Source organism: Canis lupus, chromosome 29 (genome assembly GCF_048164855.1).
Source record: "Canis lupus baileyi chromosome 29, mCanLup2.hap1, whole genome shotgun sequence".
Classification (NCBI taxonomy): Eukaryota; Metazoa; Chordata; class Mammalia; order Carnivora; family Canidae; genus Canis; species Canis lupus.
Window position 1 is genome coordinate 24,753,580 of NC_132866.1, and position 26,621 is coordinate 24,780,200.

Sequence of the window (26,621 nt, forward strand, 5' to 3'; positions counted from 1 at the left end):
TCTGCATATTAGGGCTCAGTTTGAAGTAATTGTTTTTGGAGACATTAAAATAGTTACATGTTCAGAGAGTGGAACATTGCACCACGTTTGCCAGCTGTATAGGAAATACCTGTGGCTAAGGTACTCCCTTAGAAATATTCCTAAGAAACAATTGTGGTCTTTGCTAGGTCACTTCATGGGGCCAACTTCAAAGCTGTACTGACTCCTCCATGCATAATATAAACTCCTTCAGGGGGTAGTTTTTCTTGTAAGGGGAAGTACAAACTGTTCATGCAGTTTATTTTCTTTTAAATAGTTTATGCAGTTTCTTTTTCAGAAAACAACTTTATTGCAGTATAATTGACATATTAAGAACTGCTCATATATAAAGAATATCGTTTGATAAGTTTTGACTTGTATACACACCCATGAAACCATAACCATAATCAAGATAATAAATAGATGTCACTCCAAAAGTTTCCTTGTGCCCGTTTCTGATCCTTCCTTATTGCCCTTCCACACCCACCCTTAAACCATCCCTGTCCAAACCCTTGGCCCCTGCCTCCAAGCAGCCACTGATGTGTTTTCTATAACTGTGGATTTGTTTGCATTTTCTAGAATTTTATGTACAGAGAGTCATCCATTATGGATTTTTTTTTGGTCTGTCTTTCATGCAGCACAATTATTTTTTACATGCAGCATAATTATTTTGAAATTCTCTTTTGCCGCTGTATGTTTCGATAGTTATTCCTTTCTATTCCATGAAATGAATATACCACAGTTTGTTTATCCACTCACCTATTGATGGATAGATTAGTTTGCTGGGGCTGCTGTTACCAAAGTACCACAAACTGAATGGCTAAACCAACAGAAATTTATTGTCTCACAATTCTGGAGGCTAGAAGTCTAAGATCAAGGTGTAAGCAGTCTTGGTTTCTTCCAAGGGCTATGAGGGAGAATCTATTCTAGGCCTTTCTTGTCTTGTGAATAACTATATTCATGTTCACATGGTATTCTCCTTGTATATGGATCAGTCTCCAAATTTCCCCTTTCCTTTTTATAAGGATACTCATCCTACAGGAGTAGAACCACACTAAATGACCTCATTTAACTTAGTAAAGACCCTATTTCCAAATACAGTCACATTCTGAAGTACTGAGGGTTAGGACATCAACATATGAAGTTGAGGGAGACAAGTTCAACCTACACAATACCTAAGGATGAATAGAAACCAATCTGTGAAGAGGGTAAGGAAGAGGATTCTAAGCAGAGGAAAGGCATGTGCAAAGGCCATGAGATCAGAGAAAATATGGCAGGCTTGAGGGTTGGAGAGATCATAACAATGGCAACCAGAGATTAGCCATGAGAGGCAAGTCTAGGGGGTCAGTCTGAGGCCAGCTCATGAGCAGCCTTATGACTAAGTGACCATGTAGTTTATCATCCAAGTCAGGACACTTTTGAGAGTGAGAGGGGATATTGTTAATAATTAACTCAGACAGATACTCACCTTATGCCTAAGCCATGCTATTAGGCACATCCTTTATCCTAAAGGTGATGGGAGGCTATTAAAGGGTTATAAGCAGGGATGCGACGACATGAGCAGATCTGCATGCAAGAAGCCTCCTTCTGTCCATATCATGGAAAGTATATTGGAGGGAAATAAGCATGAACATGAATCAGGCTTCAGTGATCCAGAGGAGAGGTGACTGTGACATGATGGAAATAAGGACAGAGGGAAGGAGAGATTGGGGAGGTATTTAGGAGGCAGCACCTGGCACTGGGTGACTGACAATATTGGGTGTGGTGCTGAGGGAGACAGACAGTCAAGGGTTATACCCAGAGTTGTGACTTGAACAACTTGTGGTCATTATTGCACAACTCAGAAAGGTGTGGAGGGCACAGGTGGAGGGAAATTAAAAGAGGCAATGGGGGAAGACAAGTTGGGATAAGCTGAGGTGAAGGTGCCTGAGGTAAATGAGATAACTAGTTGAGGGAGCTGAGAAGACAAGTTTCTTTCATGTAGAGGAGTCTGGCTATGAGCCACCAATGGTTGGAATCGTGGTTCCCTGGTGTCGTGGGCCAGTCTGCCTCTATCTTGTTGCTCTTGGAGCATTGCCCTCATCTCTAGTCTAAAATGCAGTACTACTGCCCATGTATTTTGAGGAACCAGTGGGAAGGGAAGGTCACAAACCTTTCTTAGAAGTTGCACACATCACTGCCACTTAGATCCCACGGACCAATTTAGTCACAAGCCATGTGGAGCTACAAGGGAGGCTGGGAAATGCGGTGATCATTGTGGGTGACCATGTGGCTGGCTAAAAACCAGGAGTTCTGTTACTCAGAGAAAGAAATGGAGAAGAGATGTTGGAGGAGACAATGCCTCTGCCGCAGATATACAGGACTGGAGCTCAGGAGAGAGCTGAAGACAAACATTTGGGAGTTGCTAAATCAAAGTGGTATTCAAAATACTAGAATTTAAAAATCCAGACAAACAAAATGCTGCAAGTGGATAAGAATGCTTAAAGAGGAACCTAGGGCAGAACCTAGAGGAGCACCAGTAAAAGGATCTGAAAGAGAAAGAGAAACCTCATAGGAAACACAGAAGGATCAGTTATGGAAGGAGGAAGGACACTGGGCATGGAGGGTTCCAGAATATACTTCATCCGGGGTTCCTTAGAAACCAGAGCCTGAGGTAACAGCTCCTGAGCCACTTCTTTGGAAGGGAGTGCAACCCCAGGAAGGAAGTGGGTGGAGGTGGGAAAGGGGAAGGAACAAAGAAAGGAGAGCCAGGATGAGGGCTCATTACTTTATGAGCCAGCACTTGGTCTCAATTGCAATTGACTGATTGCTCAGTCTCACAGGTAGTCTTTTGAGAGGCTGAATGAACTACTTTGAACATGGACAGTCCTTGGGCAGTGACAGACCCTGGGCTGAGAAGAGGAGAGGAAGAGATGAAAGTTTAACCACTGATTCCTGTTATCCCGTCAATCAGGGTTCACTGCACAAAGTGTTAACTGCCACATTTTCAGATTTATTTAGACCTCCTGCATGTCATCTCCAGGGGCCCAGGGGAGCCTCTGGGCCTGTGGAGCAGGCGTGAGCTGAGGCACAGGGGGCGTTGTGCCTACATAAGTTTGGTCAAAGCCTGCACAGTTGGACAGCCACTGAGTCTGCTAGTCAGAACAGGTGATCAAGCTCCAGACAGGGGGAAGCTGGGAAGCCTGAGATGTCCCCTAAGAGGCATGTGACAGAGATACCAAGAGTCACTTCAGAAGGTAGGTATTTAGCAGTGTCAAATCCTGCAGAGGTTAAGTTATACAAAAACTGAGAACTTCCTATTTGATACAGGATGAAGGTGGATATTCATGGGTCTTGGAGAGAGCTGAGTCAGTGGAATGGTTTTGACGGTGCAGATATCCAGGCATGAGAGTGGGAGTGAGAAAGAGGAGGCAGTGAGTTTAGAACAACTCAATCAAGGAGTTTGCCTCAAAGAGTAGGGGATAGGAGGAGAGACATGGAAGAGTGAGATTGAGGAAAGGCTTTTTTAAAGATGGCACAGATGAACACTTAAGGAAGGAGTCATGAGAAACAAAGAGTCTAAAGATATAGAAGAGAAGGAATAATGGATAAACTAATGTTTCTTTTTTTTTTTTTTTAAACTAATGTTTCTAAGGAGACAAGACTAATGACCTAATGCACAGATGGTGAAATTAGCCTTAGGTCAGAGGAAAGACATGCCTTCCCCTGCAATAGGAGAGAAGAAAAGAATGATGCAGATCCAGACAGGTTGCTATGCTTGATAGCAGAAAATTGAGGGAAGTGGTGGTGGGGGGCGGATTCCCAGGTATCTTTTTCATGGAAGTCTTTTCACTGAGAGGAAGAAGGAGCTGGAGTGGTTAGAGGCTTCAGGAGAGGGGAAAATATTAAAAATGGCTGCTTTAGAGAATGGAGAGAGAACAGACCAGAGAAACACAGCAGGATTAGAGGTTGTATTGAGGGTCCAGTGGGGTAGTAACCACAAAATTATGTCATGGACACACATAGTCCTATGATCTTTATCCCTATGTCCGTAGCAGCCTGGGCTTTCAGTTGTATCCATCCAGGGTTGATGGTTTGACCAGGCATCTGAAGCAGAAAGTCCAAAGATCCAGGGAACCCATGATACCAGTAATAGAATGGCTGACATGAAGGACTGGACATTTGTGATAGAGGTGGAAGGAAGTGAGAGCACAAGGGTGCCAAAAGGCAGAGCGAGCTTGGTAGATACTAATTCCAGTTTCCCAGTCTCAAGTCTGAATGGAATGCTGGCTCCTGGAGGAGGAGTTAGCTCATTTATTTTTTCCTCCCATTTCATCTAGCAAAAGACTTTACCCATGGTAAGGATTCGGGATATTCTCTCAAATGGGTAAATGAATGAAATATTTTAAAGTACTGGTACTTTGATTTTAAGGGCACCTGGGTGACTCTTGGGTTAGGAGTCTGACTCTTGGTTTCAGCTCAGGTCATGAGATTCAACCCCATGTCAGGCTCTGCACAGAGTATGGAGTCTGCTGTGATTCTCCCTCTTCCTCTGCCCTTGTTCACACATGCTGTCTCTAAAAATAAATAAATAAATAAATAAATAAATAAATAAATAAATAAATCATAAAATTAAATTAAAAAGTACTAGTACTATGATTTTTAGAACTCAGTAAATGATTAATTGGTATCAATGTGTATAGTACATACAGATTAATATGGATTATTCATATTTAGCATATTGAAACTTAGACAATTGTTTTTCAGCAAGTGTGATGATATATTCCACTTTCTAGGTTTGGATGAGTTAAACTCAAATTTAACCAGGAGGATAAAATAGCCTCGATAGCAAATGAGAGAGTAATGTCTTTAAAACACATAGTTATTTTGCTTAGAAGGGTACAGTATAATGATAAGCATAGTTATTAATTTGATATTAATATCATGGATTAAATAAATTGTATCACGAATTAAGGCTCAAATTTATGTGAATTGTTTTCAAATAATTAGATAAATGTTCTCAAGATGCGAAATTCAAATGAATTATTTTTTTACAAAACACAATTACCCTCTAAGGAACTGGGAATCAAGTGTCATTTTGTGCAAGAAGTCACAACCTGGTACGGATGTAAGCCAGATGACCTTTAACCCTATGAACTGGCACCAGCTGTGCTTATCAAGTCCAAGTGCAGTGACTGTGTGGACCATTGAAAGAAGTAACCAGGAGCATTATCTCAAAGCAAAGTAAGAGACTTAGTGACTACACAGCCAAGTAGTGGTCTTAGTTTGCATTCATGTAATGTGATTGCATCAATTTGATGAATTAACTGGCTTTATATGTACATATTAAACATCTTAAATTATAACATCTTTCTACGTATCTAATTACCTTGGAGTGATTGCTTGCATTTTGAAAGGATTCTTTATGACTTGATTTCTCAATGAGTTTCTTTTAAATATCAAGTCTTCCTTGAGCTTTTCCCAACATGGTCTAATTTACCGAATTTGATTTGCTCTTAGTATTCCAAAACATGCTTATTTATAAAAAGGATGGTTATGAATTTTTGCTCCTATTACTTTGATGCCTAACTAGAACATAAAAAATAAGAAACTTTTAGATATGTAAAACATAGATTTTGCCTTCAGACACATAATCTACAAACAGAAGGGCAGTCCATATAGTGAGGTCATGAGTTACCTGTTTAAATAGAACTAGGTCAAAAAGAAATTTTATGACCAATGTCCTGGTGATTAATAATAATGGTGCCTTTGTTAAGGAGAGTTCAAATGCTCAAGGTGCATCTGAATGGACTATTCTCAGTATATTCCCCAAAGCCAAAGACTAAGTTGATATTGGACATGTGTATCCTTGAAATTGAAATTTTTGAAAAGTTGCCTTCTTAAGAAAAATGTCTAAATGCAGAACCCTAAAGAAAGATACCTCTTTCTGTTCAGTACTCCTTGTGTCTCGATTTCATTTTTATAAGAACCGAATAGTCAAATCTGTCTCTAGGCAGAGATGTTCATAAATGAGTAATGTCTCTATCAAATTCTTACCAGGTAGGCAGTAATTTATCCCAGCATTCTCCTTTTGCTTGCTTTGAATATTCTCCTCTAGTTCTGAATGTTGAGTTGTGATTTTTCTATAAGCAAATAAAGTGAGAGACAAGGTGAGTGGATTGTCCTGGTTCAGAAAGCAAGCAGGATTAGAAAACACTCAAGTCTTATATTTGACTAGTAGATACTGTTTTTACATGATAATTTTTCAAAATTATTTATCATGCATAAAACATAACCAAGGAAATTTTGAATTTAATGCATAAAGCCATGAATTCTTCACACACCCCTTTTAAACCATATTATGGGTTAAAAAGACATAGGGTAGATTTGAAAATGAATTCTTGATATTAGAGATTGCAAAGGTAGCTACATATACAGATGGTCCTTGACTTAGATTGGTTCCACTTGAGATTTTTCGACTTTAGGATGATGCCAAAGTGATACACATTTAGTAGAAACTGTATTTCAAACTGGGTTTTGGCCTTTGCCCAGGCTAAAGATATGTGTTCCTATACTCTCCTGTGATGCTAAGCAGTGGCAGCTGCAGTTTCCAGTCAGCCACATGATCATGAGGATAAACAGCCTATCCTCTGACAACCATTCTGTACCCTTACAACCAGTCTTGTTTTTTACCTTCATTATAGTATTCAATAAACTACTTGAGATATTCACCACTTTATTTTAAAATGTATTGGCTTTGTGTTAGATGATTGGGGCCAACTGTAAGTTGGCAACTAATGTAGTTTGCCCAACTAATGTAAGTGTTCTGAGCATACTTACAGTAGGTGAGGCTAAGCTATGATGTTCAGTAGGTTAGGAGTATTAAATGCATTTTTACTTAGGGTATTTTCAACTTATGATGGGTTTATTGGAACATAGCTCCATCATAAATTGAGGAAGATCTATATGTTTATTTTGAATCACATTGATTTTTATTTGAATTAATTGCCAACATTTAATACGTTGAGAGATTTCTCATAAATATCCAGATTATGATAATCTCTTGAAATTTTGAAACCAGAATTCTCAACAAACCCTCTTGGCTGGAATTGAATGACACCTACTCCTTTAGGAGGGAACACACTTTCCCATTTGCCACAGTCCCCTGCGACTCAGCTGCAGCTCATTTGCCCAGCTGCTGCTCATTTGCCCAGTCCCACCAATGTTCAAATGTATATAATTCCCACTTTAGATATTAACTTTGAAAAGTTTTTGAAAACTCCTGTATATTAATTTATAACTACATTATTTTTCTTTTGTGATATATATTCTTAAATCTACTACTTGGTGTTTATCTGGTTTGCTTGTTTGTTTTTTACACGTTACAATACCTCCTCACCTTGTTTATCACCAATGTATAGTGGTTATATCAGTGACCAGTCTTTGTTAATCTCATTATTCTGACTTCTCTTTTTTTCTGAAGGTCAGTAAAACTACCTATGGAAGATGGCTCATTCTTTAATGAAACAGATGTCATTTTCCCCACCTCATTGGCCAAGGATCTTATCTATGGACCTATACTCCCGCTGTCAGCCATTGCTGGGCTAGTAGGAGAGGAGGCAGAAACTTTCAGGGTAATTACCTGGCACCTCTTCCTGTTTGCTTATTTGATTCTCATAGTCATCCCATGAGACATGCAGGACAGAGAGGATCATCCTGTTTTCAATACAGATTGGCCTTGGAGACTACAAGAAATGAAGGCTCTGGAGTTTCCAGTTTGGTTGACTGGGAAGATGGTACTGATAAGAGGAACAAGGAGCCCAGACCTGATTTCAGTTTTGGACATATTGGATTTGGGGTGCTGGGAAGACATCCAGCAATAGACACCAGGTGGAAGCTGGGCAAGCGGAACTATTACTAGGATAGAGAAGGTAGGGCTGGAGACACTGATGTCAGAGTCATTACCACAGGGAGGTTAGTGGAGCACTGGAGTGGGGGAAGGATGATAGAGGAGAGAGGGTATCAGGGAAGAGAGCCAGAGAGGAAACTGATTTGTCAAGAATCAGGAATTAGAAAAAGACTCTGACAAGGGACACAGAAGTAGGAACAAATCCAAGCGAGAAGATCAAGGCCCTGGAAAATAGTGGAAGAAAACTACAAAAGGGAGTTTGTTAACAGCTACACACTCATTCATTCACATATTTATCAAGCTCCTTCTATGTAACAGGCACTGTTTTAGGCGGTGGGATCATATGATCACCAACCAGGCATAATCCCTACCCTTAGAGCTTACATTCTATCAGGGAGACAGCAACAACAACAAAAGTAGGGAAATACATTAAATCATTGAAAAATGCAATAATTATTATAATGGGATAAATAGGAGGGGGATGGAAGTGAGGAAGAGATTAACATATGCTGGTCAAGGAAGGCCACTGGGAAGACAACACTCATCCTGAGATTTGAAGGACAAGGAGGCTCAAGTGGTACAAACAGGGTCAAGAGTGTTCAGGCAAGGGTGCTGTATGTGCAAAGGCCCTGGGGGAAAGAAGATAAATCAGTGTTTTTGAAGAAAGAAAATCTGTGGTGGCTGCAACACAGTAAATGAGGAGACTGGGGTGCAGGTGCAGGTCAAGGGATAGGCAGGGAGCAGAGACAGCACATGAGTGAAGATGAGGAGCTTGATTCTGCTAAGCCTCTGGAATTTATAGTATGCTAATGTTTGTGTTCAAGCTCTAGGCCAAGGATAAAGGAAGTAGTAGCTCCCAAATGTTTTTGACCAGAGAATTAAGCTATAGATGTTAAAAATAATTTAATATGGTAATTGGTTTATTAAAAGTCTCTGGGAAGCAAGAGAAAAGGATGTGTATGCTCTTAGTATCTCCTCTAAAGGATGATTATTCATTTTTTAAATACAGAAGATGACCAATTCCTTTTAATAGCACAAATCCTAACCTGAGAAATACAACCACACTTAGCCACAATGGGGCAGCAAAGTAAATACAAATAGATCAGCCATCAGGCTTTACAGCTTGAAAAAAAGTTTCTGTGTTTAGTATTTGATGCCTAGGAACCCGTATTTTCAACTATCTGGAATCTTCTTCCGTAGCAAATTTCTGTAGGAGCACTCATCTTTCACATTTTGCATCAACAGGATGAACCCTACATAAAATACATAAAATTCAGGCATCTCTCTTTGTCATTTCAAAAATGCTTTGAAATGCCTTCTTTACTTGAATGTGGAGTCACCATTTTTTAAAATGCTCATAATAAACAGAAATCTTTGTTTCTTAGGACTTGTGTACTCAGTGCATTTTAACCTTTTTCTGAAAACAAATTTAACACTAAAGTTCTACATTTTAAAAGTCACACAGGGAATGTTCATAAAGCCATATGCTTCACATTTATACTAGAAATTAATTTTTCCAATATTTATTTTTCATCTGATAGATAAGTAAGGTGAGAAAAATGACTAAAACAGTAATTATGTCTGTACAATGGGTGAAAGCATAACCAAAAATAGATCTCAAAGGTCTTGATTCTATTCCTTCATTTGAATGACATTTCTTGTGACCTGGGTACCAACCAATGGCAAAGAAATTAGTAATGAACTGATCTATATGAGTCTTATAAATTGACAAGCTGTGGACTTTTATAAAATTACAAACAATAAATACTCCCATTATGTCTCTTATAGCTAACACTATAAACACATTATAGGCCTCTAAATAGGCCAGCATCACATTACACAACTTATTTTAGGCCTGAGAAACAGTATCCAGCAGTCAAAGGGGAGCAATCAAAGGCAGATGTTATCTGGGCAGAAATTGGATCCAAGATAATGAATTTTATCTCAAGTGTCCAATGTTCTTTTTCCATCTACCCCCTTTTTTTTTTTAACAGAAGTCACTAAATAGGAATTCAGCTTGTAAACTGAACTATGCTGAAACATATTTAGATGCTTACATTTTCTAAAGCAATATTAAGTTCAGTTTTTCATGTTCAGTCTTCAAGTGATCAAAATGTTTGATTTATGACTCCAGAGAGATGAACAATGAGGTGGTGCTAACAAATATTTTTAAACACTACTGGCACATTTTTCATTTAAAATTTTTAGAATTTTTAGAATTAAAAATTACGGTTTCTGCTCACATAATCCATATAGTATTACATTCATTTTTATTATTTTTAATTTTTTACAAAGATTTTATTTATTTATTCATGAGAGATACCAAGAGGGAGGCAGAGACACAGACAGAGAGAGAAGCAGAGAGAGAGAGAAGCAGGCTCCACGGAAGGAGCCCAACGAGGGACTCTATCCTGGGCCTCCAGGATCAGGCCCTGGGCCAAAGGCAGGCGCCAAACTGCCGAGCCACCTAGGTGTCCCCTTAAATTCATTTTTAAATGGCACAAAACATATTTATTGATGAAAGAGAGTAATAGAAAAATAAGCCCAGGTTTATCTTAAAGTAACAAAAGTCACACACAGTACTAGTTTAACATAATAAAGCCAGAAAATTTAAAGTTTTAAATCTTCACCATCTGTTGCATACACATAGATCCGCTGGTGTGAGAACCAGATGTATGTGTTTTTTTTTTTTTTTAAGATTTTTGAGCCCATTGCCATAACAGGTAAGAATCTGTCCCTTTGTGATAGATAGCCTAAGGTTAGATGTCATCAATACAACCCAAGAAACTTTTAAATAATGGTGATTAAATAATGGCATTCAGTGAATAAACTCTTCCCTGTGAGTCAAATCTCAATTAGATAGCACAAAAATGTCATCAATCAGCAGCAGTTTAATCCTTTCAGGTGGTTTTGCCCCCACCTTTTGGCCCATAGGGTGGCCAGAGTATTAATCAAGTATTTATTTTCTAACAATCCAAGGCTATCAGGGCCTGAAATAGATCAATCATTGACCAAAGTCAATATGTCCTTTTAAAGAATCATCATGGTGACTTTTGCTATGTATGATTTTTGCCTTAATCATATTTCCTGGTCCATTCTAAATGATAATTCTCTCTTCACACTTCCTTCATTCCACCAAGAGGAACCAAGTGCTTTCTTATCATCAGTGCTCCCATAATATTTAAACACCCCTCTGCTATAACTTCCCATGTTTTCTGATTCTGATATTGGTTGATAAGTCTTCTTCCCTCAACAAATGACCATCCTATTGAGAAGAGGGATCCCTTGGGACCTGGTACAATACCTGGTATATAACCAGCATCTGATAAATATTTGTTTAAACATCAATTACATAACAAAGTTAGATCTGTTGAGAATCTAGTAGAAATAGTTACTTTGATAGTACCACACCTGCTTTACCTTGAACAAACCAGTCCTAATTAAAAGGACAGTACATAATACATTATTCAAATAATTGAGTAATTATCAGAAGGGTGGCTTACATATATTGAGGAGGTTTTTTTGTTGTTGTTGTTTGTTTTTTAGATTTTTATTTATTTGAGAGACAAAGACAGAGATAGTGAGAAAGGAGGAGAGGGAGAAGGAAGCTCCAAGCTGAACAGGGAGTCAAATGTGGGCCTCTCTCTCAGGACCCTGAGATCATGACCTGAGCTAAAGGCAGATCCCCAACTGATTGAGCCACCCAGGAGTCCCTATTTACTGTTTTAATGGAAAAATAACTATATAGGTTTATGGTATTCCCCAACTGTGGAACCTCTTCCAGATTCTGCTTTCTTTTTCTCCACAGTGCTTTTCAACATATAATATTCTAGATATTTAACTTCTTAACTTATTTTTATTCTGTTTCCCCTCACCAGGACGTTAACCCTGTGAGGCCAGGGATTGTTTTGTCTATTTTGTTCACTGCTACATCCCTATACCTAGAACGGTACCTGGAATGTCTTAATAAGCATCCAATAAATATTTGTTAGATGAATGAAAAGGTGAATGAAAGAATGAAATAAACATGGAGTCCTCAAGGAATTTAAAAATCCTATTAATTTGGCCAATAGCTTATTAAAAAAATGTTTTCTGTTCCAATAGGTGTAACAATCCTAAAGAAAACAAAAGTATTGTGTTATAACTAATGCAATTCTAATTAATGCTATAGCATAACACAAAGCACAGGTAGTACTAAATGTTACGTCCTCAAATAAATAAGTGTGTAAACTAGTATGTTTGATTTGTTTAAATAGAAAAAAAGGAGTACTGTTATGACAGTATCCTGAATGCCACATTTTAATCAATGCTGAGGGGAAGCATATGCCCTAAAAAGCTGCCACAGCTGCCTTGACCCCCAGGAAGGAGAGCAGGTAGGCCTATACTTATAAGGAGAACTGCCCCATGCTGATAAAGATAGCTCTCCCCTGCCAGACATGAGTATTTAAGGCTGCAAGGGCCATACCACTGAGGTATTACCATCTAAGGCAGAGATCAACAAGCCATGACAAGTTTTGTTTGGCTCCAAGCTAAAAATGTTCTCTTACACTTTTTAAAGGGATGTTTAAAAAAATAATAGGGATATGAGACAGAGACCTATGAGTCCATAAAGCCTAGATATTCACTGTCTCTTCCTTTATAAGAAAAGTTTGCCTTATATCCTTGTCCATGTTATTTTTACTCCCCAAAGCCAACTTTTCCTTTAGGTACATTCCATAGATTTTGTAAATTCTCTTTGAGTTTTCCATGGTATCAAAATCACATAGGATATTTCATGAACCAAATTAGAGAGGCCTCCAGAACCAGTCAAGTGTCCTCTTCTCATTTCCCACAAAAGCTAACTAAGCAAAAGATCTAGGCCAACCTCTCCTTAGCCACTCCAGGAAAATCATACCCGTCCTCCACTGCAGAATCAGGAGGATGAACGTTGATGAAAGATTTCCTCAAAAAGAGTGATTTTTAGCTAGATAATGACTTTCTTAGATTCAAGATATCAAAGAAGTCTACCAAGGAACAGTGTAGAAGTTACTACTCAAAATTTTCATGAAAACCTGTAACACTAGAACTCCAAATGTGTTGGCAAGACCATCTTATATATTCTTACTGAATTAAAATATAGACAAATGGAGCAAGGAAGGATAAGTTCACTTAGCTCTTGGCAAATGGCAGGACCAATGAATGTAATAAGCCTATATTCATGTTTCTTTCTGGAAGTTTTTTTTTTAAAGATTTTATTTATTCATGAGAGACACACACACAGATAGGCAGAGACACAGGCAGAGGGAGAAGCAGGCTCCACGCAGGGAGCCCGACGTGGGACTTGATCCCGGGTCTCCAGGATCACGCCCTGGGCAGAAAGCGGTGCTAAACCTCTGAGCCATCTGGGCCGCCCTCTTTCTGGAAGTTATTTATTGGGTATTTCTCTGGCTCTTAAGCCATTAATGCTCTCATAACACAAAGTTTTTCATCTTTCCCTAAAGCCTAAAGATGATCTATATCCTTCGCTTCACCCATCTATACATTGCTGGACTCCAACAAGTGACCTATATGTTGGCTGTGAAGAAGGTCATCTTTTAATGATTAATGGAGAAACCTTGAAAGTGACTGTACTTAAGATAGAAGACACAGTAGCAAAGGGTGAGAAACTGCTTTATTTCATTATTCCCAGAAGTATAGCCATTGGTGATGGTTTCACACTTGAAGATAGATGTTTGTTCCCTATTTTGGGGAACATCTTTGATTCTTTTCTTTTATCCCATAGTTCCCAGGTCCCGTGGGTGTTCCTCATAGCTAGTGTTTATTGACTAGTCTATGCTTTAGGCATTCTGCTATATTCCACATGATATATTTCCTGTAACCCTTCAAACACTTTATAAAGAGATACATTTTCATTGCCATGAGACAGATGAAAAAATGGAAGCATTGATTCCCAAGCTCACATAACTAATAAATTGTGGAGTTGACACCTGAACTCAGGCAATAGGACTTCAGATCCAAGTTCTTAGCTGTATCCTTTCCTATATATATGCCTGTTCTGTTTAATTTAAGCAAATTATGCCCTTTCCTGCCCTCTACTCTCTCAAGGCCTTCTTTCACATTGACCTCTTTTAAGTTTAACTGCCATCTTGAAAATTACGTTTGTGTTCCTTGTATAGAATTTCTAAGAGAATGTGATCTGTTCTTAGATCTTCTGTCCATTCCTGGTCCCATCAACTGTGGCCAGGGTTGGGCTTTGTCACAGAAGCTAATGTCCACTCATTAGGGGCTAGGTGTAGACCTTTTGAGAAGAGAGCCTCACCAGCACCAGCTCCCCAATCTGTCCAATGTACTCTGCATTCCAGTTTGTCTTAGTATTTCACATCTTGATTTCTGCAGCAACCTTAGCACTCACTTCATTGACCTTAACCAACAGCTAACCCAAACCAGGTGTCTCATCCCTGTCAAACCGTCCTTCTTAAAGACCACTTCAACATGCAATTCAAGGACTGTTCTGCCTTGGTTCCAAGCCCTTTCTGATCTGATCCTACCTGCTCCACTGACATTATTTCCTTCTACCCACCAGGATGAGTTTTCTGATCTAGCCAGTCATTTCTTCTTGTCATTTCACAAACCTGTCTCCTAGCTCACTCCTTTGCCAATATACTCTCTGAATCCTTAAGTTTCCAGCTAAATACCACCTCCTACAAGTTTCCCCCAGGGCAGTGCCTCTCATCTATTCCTGCTCCTATTTCTCTGGTTCAGACATCATTGAGGCCATTAAGTTTGACTTTTCCTGCTCCAGCCCTGCCTTCCTTTTACTGTCCCTCTACCCTCCAGGTTAAGTTTTCTCTAATCTAGTATCCACAGTACCATCCCAAAGCTCTCTAAAAGGTAAACCTCTTTTGTGGCCTGCCTTCCCAGTTCCTGCTCCTCCCGCACAAGCCTTAGAGAAGTTCTCATTGTTCCTGTGCTGTCTCCAAATTCTACCTGCTGGCATTTGTAGTTATCTTTGTCTAGGCTGTCCTTCTCTTCCTTGTTTACCTAGTGAGATCATCCTCTGTGGAGCCTTCCCTGTCTCCACCACAACCTTAGGGATTCTATCAGACTCACTCCCTTGTTAGAGACTCATCCTGTGCTTTTACAATGTCCTGTGTGCATGTCTGTCTTTCCCATCAGGTATCAATTTTCTGAAGTCAAGAACTGTGTTTTACTCATCATTTGGCTCCAAAGTTTAACACCTGTATGTCTTTGTAAAATGAATTCTAAAGCAATGTTTCTCATGTCCAAACTTCTGTCACATCTGTAATGTTATACACAATTTAGGACTTAATCATGTATAATCTTATATTGTTTACTATTTCCTTCCTGTATACTATTCCTAATAATTTTCATAGTATAGTATACATACTTTCATATAAATATTTGTCTAATGTCTACAATGTGGAAGACACTAAGCAAGGTGCCTCAGAGGTGACATAAATGGCAAATATACGATCTTATAATTTCCACCCTTGAGGGATTTATATTTTATTAAAGAGAATTAAACAAGTAGATAATTATAGCCAGGTGGATTAGATAATTTCATTAAAGAGAAACTTAACAAAGTGCTATGGGAATTCAAATGAGGGAAACAGGCCAAGTTAAGTCATTTTGAAGGTTGCATTTGAAATGGACCTTGCAGGATGGGTTCACAGATAGATAAGCGTAGATGGAGTTTTGGGCAATGATATCTGTGGACAAGAAAAACTGGGGAGGATTGAGATACAAGAAATGGACCAGTCTGTCTGGAGCATTGAGTGTTACATGGGGCTAGTGGGGAACAAAGGGACATATATATCATGTCTGACCTTGAATGTCCAGCTAAGGTACTTCTACTTAATTCAGCTGACAGTGGACAGACATCAAAAACTCCTGAATGGGGATGTACCCCAACTGGAATTGTGCATGGGGATATTAATTTAGTCATCATCCAAAAAAGGATGATACTAGAAGCAGGTACCAAAAGCATCAGGCACCTAGACTAGGCCTTGAGTGATAAGAACCTGGACTCTAGTGGTATTTGTATTGGAAAAGAAGGAACTGTTGGGAAGTGAATAGTTTGAAGGAAAGGACAGTATGCTTCTTATCATGTGGCAAAATGCCAAGCACGTAGTATATAGTAAACAAATAATTTGATGAATCCTCTCTTAGTTTTAGATTGTATAGTTCTCATGGTTTGTCTACATAAAAGGTAATTTACTTTTGTTCTTTTCCCCCATGGACAATATTTTATTCATAACAATTATTCTTATAGAATATTTTTTCTTTTCACTTTTTTAATCTACTTTATTTACTGAAGTTTGAATTTACATACCATAAAATGTACAAATCTTAAGTATGAAGCTTGATAATAAATTAGGTTTGGGTTTATTTATTTTTTCCTGTCATCTTAAAATCTCTGACAATGCTTTTCTAAAATAAGAAAATATATTTGCTATATAATTCTACAATGTTAGTTCCACAGATATGATGATACAGAACTTTAAAAAGAAACTCATGTGATTTACATTAGTAGTCAATGCTGAGCAGCTTTTATTATTCATTGTTTGGAAGGCATCATACCACATATTGTGATAGGAAGTTGATTTTTAGAAAGGATTACAAAAAAATGAATAGTCCTAGGAAAGCAAATGAGATTAATTACTTTATATTGCACTTTTAGTTATGTGCCACCTGTTTTATCTTGTTTTTCTTTTCCAAAAGAGAGAAGAAACCTTATCAGTCCAGTCACCATGGCATATCAGAAGGGAGGCGTGCTGATTTCTGGAATTGTAATTATTTTTTTCTTCAAAATTAATTGTTGTCAAGAATATATACAGTTTCAAAAAAAAGAATGTATACAATTTTCACTTGCTGCTACTTATTATTATGAGTCATAATTTGGGATGTCAGGTTCTATCAGATTATTAACTAAAATTGTTTCCTTTTTAAAAAATAAATAAATAATAAAAAATAAAATTGTTTCCTTTTTGGATGCTATTAAGAAACTTTTTATGTGAAAATTTTTCAAATGTATATGAAAGTAGAGACAACAGTGTAATGGGCTGCCATATATCTAGACTATTGCAAATAATCAAAAATAGAATTAAAAACTCCAGGCCTAGGGTGCCCGGGTGGCTGTCAGTTAAGCATCTGCCTTCAGTTTAGGTAATGATCTCAGGATCTTGGGATTGAGTCTCACATCAGGCTTTCTGCTCAGTGAGGAATCTGCTTCTCCCTCTCCCTCTCCCTCTGTGCTCTCTCTCTCTCAAATAAATAAATTAAATCATTACAAAAATAAAAACTACAAGCCCCCTAGAACACCTAATATCTGTCACCCAACTTCATGCCTTTTTGTATACTAAATACATTAGGTTGTCAGACACAAATGGAACCTTTTGTCTAAGCTTCAGCCTAGCTTCTTGTACATGTCATTTAGCTTACATGTATTATACTATTATTGTTCATATTAGAATTAGCATTAATGGCCTTCATTTACTTGGCACTTACTTTGTGCCAGGCACCATGCTACGTCCTTTGCTTGTATTATCCTATTGGTTCTCATAATGATGCTATCAAGTAGGAATTATTAATAACCTCCTTATACAAAGGAAGGAGCCAAGCCTTACAGCGTTGGTAGCCAGTAAATGGAGTTGCTGAGACTTGAACCTAGGTGTGTCAAACTCCAAAGTCTTTGCTCTCATTTATTAGAGTATACAGCCTCAGTTAAGTATGAAAAGGGGTCAGACTGCAGTGCTTTTCACAGTGTTGGAATCAGTGCTAAAGTTCAGAGCTGACTTACACTAAAATCTGAGATCTACTGGTAGATGGCCCAAGACCTCTATTAGCTTTGTCTCTTCCATTGCCACAGATCGCATTTCCAGGACCCTGAGAGCAGTTAGGCCGTGATGACAAGAGATGTAGCTCCATCAAGGAGAAGCAATCTTGAGCTCATAAACCTACATTCAGCTGGTGATCCATTCCCCTCCCCTGCAGACTTGCAACAGACTATTATCCTTGCACCCCCTCCCAGTGCTCCACTTCCTACATTTAGTCTGCATTAATGACCTCTTATGACTCTTGTCCTTCTCAAAACCACCCTAGGCATTTTTTACTTTTATTTTTATTTTTTTCAGAGAAAGCACAAGCAGGGAGGGGCAGAGGGAGGAGAGAGAATCTTAAGCTGGCCCTATCCTCTGCGCAGAACCCAATGCAGGTCTTGATCCCATAACTCCAAGACCATGATCTGAGCTGAAATAAAAAGTCCGATGCCTCACCAATTGACCCCATAGGCGCCCCTCACCCTTGGCATTTTTTTTTTTTTTTTAGCATTTTTTAAAGCCTAGTTTAGAGACTCTTGGCTGACTCAATTGGTAAAGCACGTGACTCTTGCTATTGGTGTTGTGAGTTCAAGCCCCACATTGGGTGTGGAGATTACTTTAAAAATAAAATTTAAAAAACTAAACAAATAGTTTATAGGAATAGTTGGAGCATCTACTCCATGAGAGATGGAGAATGATGATGAGTTTGGAGAAAGCACCTTGCATGTTTTGTCCCTCAGTTCCCAAATATGTGAACTCAGCCATCTCACTAATGTATATACTTGATAGTGAGATCTAATCTAGAAATGATGGATTAATTTGCCCAAAGCCTCCTCACTACTGTGAATATAACTCAAATTCCTCTTGAGAATAAATGAACCTAAGTCTGTTTACAGCCAACCAACCAACCAACTGATTTTTACTGTTTCTAGCAGGGTGAGAAATGCGATAGGAAGATTAAAGGAAATAAACAGCACACTTCCTACCTTTGGGTATTTAGGGAGAAAATAAATGCACATAATAATGGTTAAAGAAACGCACATAGTAACGATTAACACATTAAGGCTAGTGTTCCTTGAAGTAAGGAGACTGCTATATGCAAACCACATAATGAACTGCTTCATTTGCCCTATCTCCTAATAATGAAGAAAGTGGTAAAAAGATAGATGCTAGATGGATGGAACTAGAGGGTATTATGCTAAGCAAAATTAGTCAGAGAAAGACAAATACCATATGATTTCATTCATTGGTGGAATTTAAGAAATGAAACAGGTGAACATAGGGGAAGGGAAGGAAAAATAAAATTGGATGAAAGTTGAGAGGAAGGCAAATTGTAAGAGACCCTGAAGTCTAGGAAATGAAGTCCCCTTGCTGGAGGGGAGGTGGGTAGGGGGGAGGGATAACTGGGTGATGGGCATTAAGGAGGGTACTTGATGGGCTGAGCACTGGGTGTTATATGCTGATGAATCACTAAATTCTACCTTTGAAGCTAATAAAACAAAATTCCAACTTTATTAAAGACGATCTTACTTGAAAAAAAAAGATAGATGCTAGAGAAGTTCAAAGAAAGGAGATATCAGTAAAATTTTAGGTCACAAAATTTTGTGTCACAAAAGAGATAAAATTGAAACTTGACCAGGAAGGGTGGTTAAATGTTGCTTAAATAAAGATAAGACAGGGCATTCTAGATAATGTAAACATTGATGATGATTCCAAAAATAAACTGTGGTTGATAGTCAATAAGTCTTAGTCATTTGACATGGATATTCTGTACTGACTGAGACTGATTTTCTGTGTTTATATCATTGTTTTTGGCCTCTAGGATGGCTTTGTGTATTCTTTTATTATTAAAGATTCAACTTACAAAATAGAGACTTTCCTTGATGTTGAAGAGCCCGTGGAACATATGAGGTTTTCTCCAAATTGCCAAATGTTGCTGATTCAAACAGACAAGGTATGCTAGATGACAATTTCCTGATAGACAATTTTCAAATATTATTATTATTATCATTGCACTACAGGAATGAAGGGCATAGTGCTGCAAAGTGATCCTCTACAAGTCAGAACTCCTTAGGTTACAAATGAAAAAAATACCTAATTTAATAGACCTAAATAACAAAGAGGGTTTTGTTTGTTCATTTATTTGTTTTTGTGCATGTAACTAAAAGAGCAAGGAGTTAATCTGAATCCAAGGGCTCCTCTGATGCTGCTGGCCTTGTTTTGTGACCATATTTTGGTTCTGTTTCCTCTCTGCTATCATTCTTCCCATGCAGATTCTCCATCTGAGAAGTATCAAGAGAGCCTTCTGCAACTCCAGTTTTTATTTCTTCCCTCATGGTGACAATTGTGGAAAGACATCACAAAAAAATGTCCTAGAATTTAGACTCATTGTATTTACTTGGGTCACCTCTCTACCTCTGTGGCAATTACTATGTCCAGGAGGATTCTAAGCTGTCATTGGCAAGACCTAAGTCACATGCCTACCCTTGGACCCTGTGTAGAGTCAACCCAACCAAACATGGACTGATATTAGAGTTATGGATGATTCTCTAAGGAAAATATGGGTTCTGTAAAAGAAGAAGGGCAGGGGAATAAATACAAGGTAAAATGAAATATCCACCTCAATTATTATACTGTTAGAAAGACTCCTAATTAATGGAATGATTCTCAAAAGTCAGTATTAGCAATAGTTTATATTGTGAGACAATGACTTTAGGTGGATTATAAAGAAAGATCAATGATTTTTTGCCTAAAGGAAACTTAAGTTTAAATATAGAAAGATTTCAGTTGCTGGTAAGTAAATACCCAAAGTTAACTGTGCTGGAGCACCTGGATGACTCAGTCAGTTAAGCATTTGCCTTTGGTTCAGGTCATGATCTTAGGGTCCTGGGATTGAGCCCCATATCAGGCTCTCTGCTCAGAGTCTCCTTCTCCTTCTCCTTCTGCCTGCTACTCTGCCTAGTTTTGCTCTCTCTGTCAAATAAATGAGTAAATAAAATCTTAAAAAATAAAAACAAAAACCACTGTTCTAACTATGTTTTAATAAATAACAAATAAATGACAATCCTAAAATATCTATGGAGGACAGGAAACAATAAAAAATGTAACATAACAGGAGGGAGAAAGACTGAAATAGAACTTCTATAAGAGAAACTATACTAAAAAAGTAAAAATTAAATGAATATGTCTGACATGGGGTTGGACAAAGCCAAGGAGAAAGTTAATGAATGGAGATAGATCAAAAGAAGTTATATAGAATGTAGCCCAGATATTCAAAAGCAGAGGGTATATGGAAGGGAAAATAAGAGACATGAATAATACAGTGTATGTTTGATTGGAATCCCAGAGAGGAGAGCGAGTAGGGCACAGACAGTATTTAAAGAGATATTTTCCAGAACTGATTAAAGATACGAATTTACAGATTCAAGAGGTCTATTCACTCTCAAGCAGAATACTAAAAACGTGACCATACCTGGACTTAACAAAGTGAAACTGTTGAAAACCGAAAACAGAAAATCTTAAAAGCAATCAGAAAGAAAAACAGTTTATTTCAAAAGAATTTCAATTAGACTAACAGCTGACTTGTCTGTGGCAATAATGCAAGTAAGAAATAGTGAAGTGTTATCTTCTGTGTAGAGCAGGGATCAGCAAACTATGGCCGCGTAGGCCCCAACCAGCCTGCTGCTAGTTTTTATAAATCAAGTTTTACTGGAACACAATCATACTCATTATTTATGTATTATCTATGGCTGCTTTCACACTAAGTAGTTGTAAGAGATCACATCCAAAGCCTAACATATTTACTATTTGTCCATTTGTTGAAGAAGTATGCTGACCCTTGATATAGTGAAATAAGGTAACTATCACCTAATAGAATTCTGTACCCAGTGAAAGCACTTTTCAGTATAAGAGTGAAAAAAGGCATTTTTAGATGCTCCCAGACCATTACTAGGAAAATTCTAAAGAATGTATTTCAGACAGAAGGAAAATGATCCCAGATGGAAGGATTATGTTGCAAGAATGAGTAATAGTAATAGTAACTGTGTGGAGAAGTGTAAATGAACACTGCCTATATAAAACAGTAAAAATAATGTGAGGTTGGGTTTAAAAATAGCATTGAATTAAAATTCCAGACAACAATAATGTGAACTAGAAGGGACGGAGTAAATGGAAGAAAGTGTTTCAAGTTCATTATTTACTTTCCCAAACAGAAAGTAAAGGTTTTAAGTAACCTTGTAGTGTTTATAAATTAAGTATGCCTATTATAAGTTCTAAGGTAACCACTAAAAGAACTGAAACAGTAGATGAAATTTCTACACTGTAGATGAGAGTGAAATGTTTAAAAAAAAGCAACCCAAGACAAAGTTAGAAAAGAGAGAAAAAAACAAAACAAGTAAGAAAGTAGAAGAATAAATTAAAATGTAATATTTAAACTCAAATATATTAGTAATTACAATAAAAGTAAAACAGAATAATAAATATAGTTAAAAGGCAAAGGTTGCAATACTGGATTTTTTTAAAAAAGCAAAACCCAATTATATACTATTTACAACTGACACAGCTGAAGTATAAGTATACAATAAAATTGAAAGCAAATAAAAATACAAAATACAGAAACATTGAAGGTAAATTGAAAATTGAAAGAAAGGGTAGCCCAGGTGGCTCAGCAGTTTAGTGCCGCCTTCAGCCCAGGGTCTGATCCTGGAGAACCAGGATCGATTCCCATGTCGGGCTCCCTGCATGGAGCCTGCTTCTCCCTCTACCTGTGTCTCTGCCTCTCTCTCTCTAATAAATAAATTTTAAAAAAATTAAAAGTAAGTAAAAAGACAGAAAAAGTTCTAACATGTGAACATTAAAAAAAGAAAGCCAGTGGTGCTATATTAATATTAGACAAAATAAATGTTCTGGCAAAAATCACAACTAAAGATAAATGACTTTATTTCAAGAATAATAAAAGGTTAAATTCACTAGTAATATATGAAAATTAAAAATATATAGGTATTAAATAAACAGTCCTAAAATATATAAAGCAAAATGTGACAAATGACAAGGAGAAACAAAGTCATTATCTCAATGGAAGCCTTTAATATACTTTTCTCAGTACATGATAGAATAAACTGTATCCCCAACACAGCAGCCAAAGTGAGAAACACTTTTCCATTTTCTCTTCAGAGCCTTCCAGTGATTCCCCATGTTATTCTGACTAAGAGCCAAAATCCTCACTATGCTTTACTCTCCCTTCATGATGTGGATTCTCCTCACCATTCGGCCTGATCTCCCCCTACCCTGCTTCTTGTTTGCCCTGCTCCAGTCGTACTGGCCATCAGGCGTATTCTTTAACTCACCGAGCATGTTCCTCCCTCACAGTGTTTGCACTAGGTGCTCTCTCCGTCTGGAATGTTCTTCCCACAGAATCTCAGGAATCCTTTCTTTCCTCATTTCCTTCAAGTCTTTTTTTATTTTTTTTATCATTCTTTTTTTGGTATATTTTTTTATTGGAGTTCAATTTGCCAACATACAGTATAACACCCAGTGTTCATCCTGTCAAGTGCCCCCCTCAGTGCCCGTCATCCAGTCATCCCATCCCCCCACCCACCTCCCCTTCCACTTCCCCTTGTTCGTTTCCCAGAGTTAGGTGTCTCTCATGTTTCATCACCCTCTCTGATATTTCCCACTCATTTTCTCTCCTTTCCCCTTTAATCCCTTTCACTATTATTTATATTCCCCAAATGAATGAAACTATATAAAGTTTGTCCTTCTCCAATTGACTTACTTCACTCAGCATAATACCCTCCAGTTCCATCCATGTTGAAGCAAATGGTGAGTATTCGTTGTTTCTAATGGCTGAGGAATATTCCATTGTATATATAGACCACAATTCTTTATCTATTCATCTTTCGATGGACACTGGGCTACTTCCACATCCTTCAAGTCTTTCAGGTCACTTCCATAAAGCCTTTTTGGATACTCAGTTCACATTCTTATTTTGTCGTGTCATATCCTCTTTCCCTGCTTTATTTTTTAATTCTTACAAGCACTGCTGTTTAACTTACAGTATATCTTATTTAGACACCTTGTCCATTGTCTGAATCCCCCAGCAAAATGTAAACTCCATGAGGGCAGAGAATTGTTGTCTGTTTTGTCCTCCGATGTAGGTTCAGCATCCAGAGCAGTGCCTGGCACAGTGTAGCCACTCAATATTTGTTGAAGGAATGAATGAAAGGTAAAATTAGTAAATATCTATCAAATTTAGACTCTACAGAGTTGTTTTTTTTTCAGATAAACAAGAACAGAAATATTCACTTTTAACTTGAGTAAACCTGAAAAACTTGTGTTAGTTGAAAGCTGACTTCTTTGCTAGTTAAGTGCCCACACCATATTATGGTTACTTGGCAGAGTCACAACTAAAAGGATACATTTTTTTGAGAGGTGAATTGGCAGCTGAGAATGATAAAGAAGTCATAAAGTCATAAAGTCATAAAGTAACATAAAGTAACAGCTGTAGCCACATCTCCACAATTTCCACAAAGGCTTATTTAAAAGTTTGTACCAGTGCCCACCATGGTCTAAGCCTTAATTTACCTTCACCAATTTTCGATTTTCCACATTTTCCTAATTTTTTGTATAAATAGACATTATTTTGGGGGTCAGAAAAAATATTTGTTCTGTTTTATAACTTAAAAAACAAAGGATTGGAGTTGGAGAGAAGAAGAAAGTCCTATTTATTATTTTAAATTATGAATGAATTAATTAATTAATAAACAAAAAAAACTAAGCATCCAGATTTTAGGCTCCTCAAAGTCAGGGCCTTAGGTAAATTAATCTCTAATTTCCCATCACCTCTTCCCACACAGTGCCTTGCTCACAGTGGGTGTTTAATAAATATTTGTTGAACTGCATATACAATAATTGCATTATATTTCTTCTTTCTTTCTTTCTTTCTTTCTTTCTTTCTTTCTTTCTTTCTTTTTGTATATTTAACAGGGATCTATTTATATTTACACTTTTGGTGAGGAGCCAACCTTTGATAAAGTTCTAGAGGCTTGTGATGGGAAATTTCAGGCAATTGACTTTATCCCACCCGGAAATGAATACTGCATGGTAAGGAATATCTTATTATCTCACAGTAGGATTTAAAGAAAAGATTTTGGAAGATCATGTGCAACCTTACACAAATAGGAGGCAGAGGGTATTCTTGAGGATGTGGGAGAAATGCCAATCCCTTCCATCATCAAATCTACTCTCCAGTTAGAATGACATAATTGTATTGTGACTTCATAGTAGTAAGCATCTGAAAACAGTCAAAGCAACTGAAATCTTAGGAGCCATCCTGTTTATATTCACCATCCAAGTTTTCCAAGCCAGATCTTTCAACATTCATTGCTAAAGAGTTACCAAAACTCATTAAACAATTAGTGTTTGCCCTCTTTCTGAGTGGTACAGACTCTCTGAGGATAAAAATGAAATACTGGCCATACTCAAGACATAAATTCAATCTACTTATGAAAAATAACCCACCTACTATATTCAGAAAATAAACTTTTTCCTGGTGTTTAATTGCTTACCTTTATTGATCTCAAGAAACATTTCATTTTTTTATATGATTGATCAACGAATCCATTAAGATTTTGGGAGTCCTAGCAAAATATGTACAAGATCTATATGAGAAATTTACAAAACTAATGAAAGAAATACAAGATCTAAATAAATAAGTATTGCATGTACATTGGAAACAGGACTCAATATTGTAAAAGTGTTAGTTCTTTCCAACCTTACCTATAGATTCAATGCAATTCCAATCAAAATCCTAGCAAGTTATTTTGTGTGTATCAATAAACTGATTCTAAAGTGTATACAGAGTGGCAAAACACTCAGAATTGCAAATATAATATTGAAGAACAAAGTATAGGACTAATACTACCCAATTTCAAAATTTATTACAAAGCTACAGTAATGAAGACAGCATGGTATTGGTAAAAGACTGGACAAATAGAACAATGGAACAGAATAGAGAACCTAGAAGTAGATCCACACAAATATAGTTAACTGACCTTTGTCAAAGAGGCAAAAGCAATTCAATTGAGAAGAGATAGTCTTTTCAACAAATGGTTGCAGGAGCAACTAGACATCCACCTGCAGAATCAGCAGCAGCAGCAGCATCACCATCATCACCATCATCACCATCATCACCATTTAGTCACAGACCTTACACCTTTATAAAAAAATTAGCTCACATTGAATTACAGACCTAAATGTAAAATGAAAAACTAGAAAATTCCTAGAAAATGGCACAGGAGAAAAATCTAAGTGCCTCAGGTTTGGCAATGACTTTCTCGAGACAACACAAAAACATAATCTACAAGAGGAAAAATTGGTAAGTAGGACATCATTAAAATAAAAAACTTGTACTCTGGGAAAGACACCACTAAGAGACAAAAAATACAAGCCACAGATTGGGAGAAAAATCTTTGCAAAACATATATCTGATAAAGGACTGGTTTCCAAAATGGAAAAACAACCCTTAAAATTCAACAATAAGAAAATAACCAATCCCAGTAAAATAAATAAATAAATAAAAATAAAAATGGGCAAAAGATCAAATATGTTGCCACAGAAAATATACAGATGGCAAATAAGTATATGAAAAGATGTTCAACATTATTCATCATTAGCGAATTGCAAATGAAAACAATGATATGACACCACACACATATTAGAATGCCTAAAATCTAAAACACTAGCAATATCAAGTGCTAGCATTGATATGGAGCAACCAAAACCTTTAGTCAGCGCCTATAAGAATCAAAGTGGTACAGCCTACTATGGAAGTTTGGCAGTTTCTCACAAACTAAATATACTCTTACCTTATGATTCAGCAATTGAGCTTCTTGGTATTT

At 37.4% G+C, this 26,621-nt stretch overlaps 1 protein-coding gene and 1 long non-coding RNA gene across 4 annotated transcripts in view; one reads left to right on the plus strand and one right to left on the minus strand.

Moving 5' to 3' along the window:
- CFAP43 (cilia and flagella associated protein 43) overlaps positions 1–26,621 on the plus strand; it is a 111,538-nt gene that overhangs the window by 9,893 nt on the left and 75,024 nt on the right. For 2 of the 3 annotated variants that reach the window (XM_072805417.1, XM_072805420.1), the window contains exons 4-9: positions 5,074–5,241; positions 7,481–7,631; positions 13,387–13,543; positions 16,628–16,695; positions 19,547–19,678; positions 24,709–24,825. In XM_072805417.1, coding sequence (XP_072661518.1) covers positions 5,074–5,241; positions 7,481–7,631; positions 13,387–13,543; positions 16,628–16,695; positions 19,547–19,678; positions 24,709–24,825 — 793 coding nt within the window. The remainder of the gene's footprint in view (positions 1–5,073; positions 5,242–7,480; positions 7,632–13,386; positions 13,544–16,627; positions 16,696–19,546; positions 19,679–24,708; positions 24,826–26,621) is intronic. The other variant, XM_072805418.1, reaches the window with a different exon arrangement.
- Positions 4,046–25,002, minus strand: LOC140620919 (uncharacterized). Its single transcript, XR_012020681.1, has 3 exons — positions 23,498–25,002; positions 6,055–6,140; positions 4,046–4,574 (listed from the first exon to the last, which is right to left on the minus strand). It is a non-coding gene; the product is annotated as an uncharacterized lncRNA (long non-coding RNA).